General features: G+C 38.1%; 2 protein-coding genes across 2 annotated transcripts; both read left to right on the top strand.

The window, feature by feature from the left end:
- The first annotated feature begins 6,237 nt into the window (after window positions 1-6,237).
- Window positions 6,238-7,131, top strand: LOC118481731. Its single transcript, XM_035976951.1, has one exon. The coding sequence runs from the start codon at window positions 6,238-6,240 to the stop codon at window positions 7,129-7,131; it is 894 nt and encodes a 297-aa protein (XP_035832844.1).
- Window positions 7,132-7,333: 202 nt separating this feature from the next.
- On the top strand, window positions 7,334-8,419 carry LOC110875680. Its single transcript, XM_022123884.1, has one exon. The coding sequence runs from the start codon at window positions 7,334-7,336 to the stop codon at window positions 8,417-8,419; it is 1,086 nt and encodes a 361-aa protein (XP_021979576.1).
- The last annotated feature ends 293 nt before the right edge of the window (window positions 8,420-8,712 follow it).

The raw sequence follows: 8,712 nt of genomic DNA, 5'->3' as shown, positions 1-8,712 counted from the left end.
TGTAATCTAAGCATACTACGAGCAAAGTTCTATATAGTTCTAGCAAGCAGGTAATAAACATAAACTTTATTACCTAGGATGTCGAGTCTTGCACGTGGAGCGAAGCGTCGTTGTGGATCGTTGAGAGCACTGTTCTGGTTATAGTCTGGTTTTAATAAAAATGTTTTTCCCATATTAAAACCAAGTTCTCTATAACCAATGGCTCTGATACCAATCTGTCACACCCCCAAAATCCACACGTGGAGTACTACCGCTTGGAGGCGTGACATGACCAGGATCAAGCCATCAATCATATTGAACATAGTATATAATAATCAAAGAAGTTCGTAAAACCCAATTCAATACAATTGATGTTCAAACCAAACATAGTTAAGTAGCGGAAGCATAAGTATGTAAACCCAAAGTAAATCATAAGTTCAAATATTCGAAACGTTAAACATAGTATTCATGATCTGTGCTCCACAACGACCTGCTCCTTCCTAGTGCAAGCTCCAAAAGTACCTAAGGTCCTGCAAGGCATGCAGCAGAGAGTCAACAACTAGTTGAGCGAGTTCACAGTTAATAGTTCAGTAATAGTATAGTGTGAGTAGTAGTATGTTCGTTTGTTATGTCAGGTATCGTATCAGTTTCCATCGCGGCCTCCCAGGCAGGTATGCGAAGATATTAGGGGATGGTTTTCCCAAGTGTTCTAGACTAGGTTTATTTGTATCGCGGCCTCCCAGGCAGGTGTGCGAAGATTAGTAAATTTAGTTCGCGGCCTTTCTAAGGCAGGTGTGCGAAGTCAGTCATAATATCGCGGCCAACCCTTGGCAGGTGTGCGAAGATCAGTTCAATAAGTGTTACTAGTCTAGCCGTATCTTATCGTTAGGTTCTATCATCCGAGTATACACAATAATTCATCAAATCCCATTCCCCCGGGAACCCCATGCCTTGGCTGTGTGAACTTACCTTGGGTTTGCTCGGTATGCTAAGTATGTGCTCGAAGTAAATCAATCACGTCCTAAATACGTACGTATGCATAATCAGTTTATATCCAAGTTGTTCACGTATAGGTATAATCATAGAAGTACTAGCATGTAACCATGATCACATAAGTCATGCATATCAACTAACAGCAGTTAAATATCTCAGTTAACTTCTAACAGGGTTAAGTCAGGTTATTGTGCAAAATATTCAAGTTGGCGAAACACAGATTGGCGAAACACAGGTTGGCGAAACACATTGTGTTTCGTCAACTACCCCTTTGACGAAACAAGGTTCTGTCTCGTCGACTGTCCTTGGCGAAACACTTTCTGTTTCGTCGATTTCCCCTTGGCGAAACACATCTTGATTCGTCAAGAATTCCATTTCGTCAAGCATTCTAATTCGTCAAGCATTCAGTTACGTCAATCAATTATGTCAATCATGCCAAACAGTTACAGTATCAACACAGAAACCCTAATGGCCGTCATCAACATCAGAAATCATATGGAAATCAATGTACACACAGAAATATCATAACACAATCATCATAGAGCCAATGTCTAGCAGAAACCCTAGTTTAAACATATAACAACCGGATTTACATAATACCCCTATCACCGAACTCTATCAGTTTACTATCGTGCATCCAAACTCAGATCATCCTAACAACATTCAAGGGTTAAACACCTGATCACATGAATCTCTAGTACACAACCGCTGTATTAAAACCCTTAGTCGATTACTAGGTTTCGCATAAGTTACATATCCAATTACATCATGCATAATAAGATCAAAGACATCATACACAATATATACAGAATCGTAATCAAACCAAGCATGCAATTTACTAACCGAACAAAGGGTGATCAAACAATAAGGGTCCGGCTTCGAAAGAGGAGATGGTTGCCGTCGCACACACACAGGAGTTCTAGGGTTTCAGTTTTGCTAAAGTGGGGTGAAAGTGAATGTTCCGTATGACTTATATGCGTCTAAGTGTTCTGGGCCCTTAATGGGCTTGACGAATCAGATGGGCCGGCGAATCACATTGTGTTTCGTCGAGAATGGGTTGACGAAACAGGCTTCTGTTTCGTTGAGTGGTCCTTGGCGAATCACAACTCTGATTCGTCGAGATGGTTTGATGGTGAATCTAGTTCTGTTTCGTCAGGCACTATGTGGTTTAATCAGTCTAAATCTAAGTATTTCATAATAATTATCACATTATGACAGTAGTCACATATATGCACATTACCATACGTTTCATTAACACATAACATGTACAGTTACAAGTCAACAAGTCAACTATCAAACAGTCAAAGTCAACGTGCATTTAATGCGAAAATGAAAGTCGAAAGGTCGAGTTGTCACATACAACACCAACACCCACCACCATCATCCATCTTCCATCTTTTAGAGTGTGTAGTAGTCTCGGGATCCAAGATCGATCATGAGAGCTTTTGTCAAACAAAGGCCATGCTTGGCTAGACTCTTACATCACTTGGTGAAGACAAATCTTTTATGTATTACTTTTTGATTTCTAACATTTGGCTCCTTTTTATTTGGTTATGTATTAATGACTTTAATAACTAGTTTTCTATATTGAAGGGGAATTTTATTTAACCATTCTTCATGTTTTGTTGATTCACTTATTCGTGTCTTTACGGTCTATATAAACCATGTTAACTACCTGGAAGGGGGTTAGAAGGGTGGTTGGGTAAATTCTTGTCTCGTTCAATGTATAGATCCTGCGAGAACCTGGTTCAAGCTTAGTAAGACTTCACGAGTGGGCGGTACAATCTGCCTCGGGAGAAGTAAGAACCGCTTGAATCCCTTATCTATAAACTACTATTAAAACTTTAAACCAACCTTGCGGGACTGTATCCTAGCTGACTCAGACCAATAGGTTGAGGGTAACACTGCCTGGAAAGGGGCCTACTACTATAACTTAAAGATAATCTCTTAAAATGCCCAAAGTGTGGGAATAATTGAAGGATACATAAAAGAGGAGTTGGAACCAAGTAATTCCTTCTTGTCTATTTGTTTTCCTTATATTTTATTTTTGTTTTCTAGTTTATCTTTTTAAAACTTTCAAAACCTTTTTATCATAGTTTAATTAGATTAGACGTTAACGATAAGCCGGTACTAAAAGCTCTTATGTCCTTGGACGACCTCGGTATCTTGCCATCACTATACTACGTTCGCGATGGGTGCACTTGCCCTAACGTGTGTAGAGTGATAATATTATATCGTGTTTTATAAATTTAAAATTTGATGCGCGAGTAAAAAGAGCTTAAAATATATCTAAAAATTATATCCACCCCCTCACACGTCAGTAGTAATTGCTTACGATCTTAATATATATAATTTCGTATATATACTAAGCTTATAGACTCAGTATTCTTAGGTACATGAACAGATTCAATTAGGTATTTATATTAACATTATCATACTTTTATACTTGATAGAACCAAACCTGACCCGACACCTGGGTAACTTGAGAATTAACATACGCTTTGTAATTTAAAAGTTCTTTTTTTCCTTTGTAGATACTTAACCTCCGGGCGCTTTCCTAGAGGGGGGACATCCGGCGAAGGTAATTTCTTGCACCTGACATCCATCATGGATGACTTTACTTTTAACGTTAACGTGTCCCTATTTTATTGATTTTGTATTATTATTCTCCGGTTAACATTTGTGTACATTGCTTTTGCAACTCCCAAGCTTGGGTTATCTTTTCTTATTTTATTATGAAAATACCAATAGTGATTTCAACCTACCTAATTCCATTTCACTTTTTTCATTTGCTTAATCTATGTACTTCATCTGTTTCGCATTAACTGAACCGGAACAAAAAACTATCAAACTTTACTAATACCAACCTAACTATCACAGGTACCACATTGTTCTTTGTCGAAGCCATGACCAGTTTGCTAAAAATCAGCTGTGAAGAAATGATAACTACATACGCCTACAACGATCCACTTGAAACGGCAGACAAGATGCACTCCACGACCGACCAACTAAAGCTCATGTCACTAACCATCAAACACGATTGCAAAGTTGCAATAAATAGTGTTTTGGAACCTTAGCATTACCACCAAGTACCCCAGCGTCTCCATCACATGATGCTACAAGCTTCCAATCCACGACACAAATAAATCAGGAAGCTTCCATTCTCGCTGATGTATCGAGTCAATATGCCTTTGTCTAACGAGTTTAACTTTCTATAGTGAAGTTATAGGTTACTAGATGAGTAAATCTTTCCGATGTGAATCTTTTTTAACAAGTGGGGATATTATAGGTTGGACCCCTTATGGCTATGTTGTAATGATGCCATTTTATGCAAAAGCCATAATACGTAGATTGTTTTACTTACTTTATGAATCTTTTATATTCCATAAGAATTTCTTTTAAAGAATTTATATATGTTCATTATAAACGTATAATGTACTTTGTCAGTACCTAGAAAACATATTATTTTGTTAAATCTGCGAAGTTGCTGAGAACTAGCACTAATATAATCTCTATAGTTATAAATAAAAAGGAAGATACACGTGGCTTATGTTCAGCCCATCTACATTATATCTTAGCCAGAATTGCGACACGTGGCTATCTCTTAGTGAGAGATTTTAAAGTTTAAACACGCGCATTCAATTTTATCTATTCAAACCCAAATTATGTTCCATCAAAGCATCAACACCGATTTCCTCCTGGATTCGCACGTCTGCGCTTCGACTACAGAAAGCTCGTGTTGTAATTCTGTTTAGGTATGATTTTCGTTGTTGCTTTTCTGTTTGTTGTTGTTTGTTTGGTCTGTTCGATACTTCTTCTCGGATTTTTACGTCTCCATTCGGCTTTTTATTGTATATCTAATCAATTAAACACAGTTTTTTAGCTTTGTATGATTATTTTCTCATCGGCTTTATAAGCTTCTATGTTCATATTCTTCACATGTATTCAGTTTTAAGGGATGTTCATTTTTTGGAACTTGATTTACTGGTGGTTTAGCTTCTTTTCATTTAATTTACAATTAGGATTTACAAATATTGATAGGTGTCATGATGTTTTAAAATAAAGATGGGTTTGATTTTGTTATGGTGTTTGGATGTTTATTTTTAAAGTGATTACTTTGATTAAAAGGATGAAATATATAATTGTATTACGACATAAAGGTTCAAAACATCAAGATGATTAAACCCTCAAAAATATTGGGTTGATGTTCATGGTGTTGCCCTTTGTATAGCTGTCACACCCCGACCGCGTTAAAACAATGAAACCACAGCGGAAACGTCAGGAAGTGGAGTGGCAGAATTATTGTTTCACAACCATGGATACAAAAGTTTCGTTTTATTGATTCATTAGATAATTTACATTGTCTTAATACAAAACAAACAAGTTACACATCGATTATCATTGTTATTATGTCACTAAGGCCTCGTCCAGATCCTATGTAAACATGCATCCTAGCAATCAACATCATTCAACACCACCTGAAACATATGTAAAAACAAAGTCAGCAAAGAAATGTTGGCGAGCACATAGGTTTTATGAGAGTATCGGATTCATGGCTTGTTTACATGTTGCAGTACTTCATTAGACTACAAGAGTCAAAAGTTACAAACCTTGTTTTGAAAAGTGAATAGTATTGCAACATAATTAACCAACTCAAATCAAGTTTAAGTAAAATCTCGCAGCCATGATTCTTAACCCAAAACATTTGTTTAAGTAAACCAAAACGTAAATTATTCTCGTTACAAAACTCGTATGGTTTATATCATTTAGAAAACATCGTTGTGTGACATCGTTTTAAAATCGTTTGCCTAAGTGAACTAAATAATGCCACGGAATGTAATATGATAAAAACACTTATATATAAGAAGTACCAGCGGCGTATCTACCATGCTTTTATCATGTTACACCCGTCCCATTATCTAATCACAACCCAAAATCAATCGTTTGTTCAAATAGTTTAACTTGTTCAAATCGAAGGGTTCTAAGTCGACGAATGTCCAGGATTTGGGAGAGAAACCTTCCTTGTTTGGTAAGCCGCTGAATATTGATGGTAACCCGTTGATGCCTCGTCGTGGTGTTGTCCAGAAAGAGCAGAAGGTAATTAATGTTATTGACGAATTAGAAAAAGTGACTGTTCCGGTTCAGTTAGTGAGCACTAAAGCCGATTACAAGGCTGATCAAAATGAGAAAAGTTGAACGCCAATCTCTTATGCTGAAAAGCTGCAGGCTACTGTTAAGAACAAAAGGGAGATTAATTTTAGACTTATGGAGCCTTTGGAGACCCGAGAAGATGCGGATGTTGTTATCCCTAAAGAAGTAGTCAAAAAGGTTCAGGATAAATTCGAGAATGTGTTATATGGTTATTTCTTGGGTAACAGGTTGCTGTTCCCAGTTGTGGAATATTATGCTAAGAATGTCTGGATGAAGTTTGGATTCTCAAGACTCATGATGAATGCGAGTGGTTTCTTCTTCTTCAAGTTCGATTCTAAAGAAGGTATGCTGAAAGTCTTGGAAGGTGGACCATGGTTAATTAGGAAGATTCCTTTGTTTCTGAATATTTGGATTCCGTCAGTGAGCCTCAAGAAAGATGGGATTAAAACAGTGCCAGTGTGGGTTAAACTGCATAATGTACCAATTGCAGTATATACTGATGATGGTCTGAGTTTACTGGTGTCTAAAATAGGGGTTCCAAAGAGACTAGATACTTACACAACGGATATGTGTGCTGAAAATTGGGGTAGAACGAGTTTTGCTCGTGCTATGATAGAGGTCTCGGCTGATAATGAGTTGAAAGAACACATTGTTGTAGCTATTCCTAAGTTGGATGAAGAAGGCTACTTTACGGAAAAAGTTAAGGTTGAATATGAATGGAAGCCACAAAGGTGTGCGGCTTGTTGTTTGTTTGTTCACACGGATACTACTTGTCCTAAGTCCCCAGCATTAAAGCTCAAGCAGGTAACAATTGATGATGAGGGGTTCGTTACAGATAAAAGGAAAGTAGCGAAGCATGGATTTCCTCAAAGAAAGCAAAATCTAAATTCGTCTATAGACAAAAGAGTAGCCATTCTGGGTCTGGTCCATCCGGAACGAAACATGTTGAAGGGGAAGGTAATATGGCTAAAGTTAGCAATGGTGTCAACAATAGTAACTTACATTTAAGGAACTCGTTTTCTACTCTGGATCAAATGGCGGATGGGGAACCAAGTACGAGTGAGACATCTAGTCTCAATAGAAAGGTCGATAGAGCATCAGAGGATGTTTTTTGTGGAGAAACTTCCAACTGAGATTTCGGAGTTCATGTATGCTAGTACAGATGCAAAAAATTCTGAGGGGGCAAGCACTCCCGGTCCAACTGGTGTCCATGGGTAGTATAGGGGTTTGGAACGTAAGGGGATTGAACCTTCCCCTGAAAAAAAGAGAGGTTCGGCAACTTGTTTCTGAAAATCGTCTCCAGGTTTGTGCGGTATTGGAGTCTCATGTTAATGTTACTAATCTTGCTAGAGTTTGTAAAGGTGTGTTTCGCTCGTGGGATTGGACGTCAAATGGCAGCTGCTGTTCAAGAGGTACTCGTATCATTGTTGGATGGAACAAGGATATGGTGGATCTTATGGTTATCTCTCAGTCAGATCAGGTTTTACATGTGCAAGTTCATCTAAAATCTGAAGACAAAATCCTCTTTTATTCGTTTGTTTATGCTGAGAACAAATACAAAGATAGAAGGGCCCTTTGGGATAACTTATGTAAACACAAGTGTTTCGTTCATGATAGGCCATGGGTGGTATTGGGGGATTTTAACACTGCTCTCTCATTGGATGATTGTCTGGTTGGGCCTTCAACTATTCCAATTGGGATGAGAGAATTTTACGATTGTGTGCAACATAATCAGCTGATCGATGTCAAAGGCCACGGTTTACGTTTCACTTGGAATCAAAAACCGAAAAATGGGGTAGGTGTTTTAAAGAAGATTGATAGAGTTATGGTTAATATTCATTTTTTGGATTCGTATCCAGATGCTTATGTTCTTTTTCATCCTTACCGGGTTTCGGACCACACGCCATGCATCCTTAATTTATTACCTTTTAAGCATACTCGGCCTAAACCTTTCAAGTTTGCTAACTTCTTAATGAAAGAGGGTTTTATTCAGTGTGTTTCCAAGGAGTGGGCTAAGGAGGTGCCAGGTGTTACTATGTTCTCGGTTGTTAAGAAGCTATCATCTCTGAAGTCTCCGTTGAGGCGTCTTTTATTCATGCAGGGTAACCTTCATGATCGAGTCAAGTATGTGAGATTGAAGCTGGATGACATTCAAAAGGCTATTGACGCTAACCCTTTGGATATCACTCTTAGAGAAACCGAATCCAGGTGTATCCAAGAGTTTAACTCTGTCTCTTACGATGAAGAATGCTTTTTTAAAGCAGAAATCAAAGGCCGAATGGTTGGCAGCGGGTGATTCGAATACAAAATACTTTCATAATTGTGTGAAACGAGGAATGCTTGTAGTAAGATCCATAGTATTCAAGATTCTAGTGGTAATTGGTTTAAAGGAGATGATGTTTATGGGGTTCTGGTCTCTCACTACTCAGCTTTTTTGGGTACACAGGATCAAGTGGAGAAACTGGTAAGCAATGATCTGTTTTCCAATGTTCTGGACTCGAATGTCGCTAGTTCTATGATTCGTCAGGTTACTCGTGAGGAGGTCAAAAGTGCTATGTTCTCCATAGGTGAGAATAAGGCACCGTACCA

The sequence above is a fragment of the Helianthus annuus genome, chromosome 9 (assembly GCF_002127325.2).
Source record: "Helianthus annuus cultivar XRQ/B chromosome 9, HanXRQr2.0-SUNRISE, whole genome shotgun sequence".
Classification (NCBI taxonomy): Eukaryota; Viridiplantae; Streptophyta; class Magnoliopsida; order Asterales; family Asteraceae; genus Helianthus; species Helianthus annuus.
This window is presented reverse-complemented; position numbering and strand designations above follow the sequence as displayed.

Coding starts and splice junctions, on each gene's coding strand:
- LOC110875680 (XM_022123884.1), top strand. CDS start 7,334: ATGGGTAGTATAGGGGTTTGGAACGTAAGGGGATTGAACCTTCCCCTG.
- LOC118481731 (XM_035976951.1), top strand. CDS start 6,238: ATGGAGCCTTTGGAGACCCGAGAAGATGCGGATGTTGTTATCCCTAAA.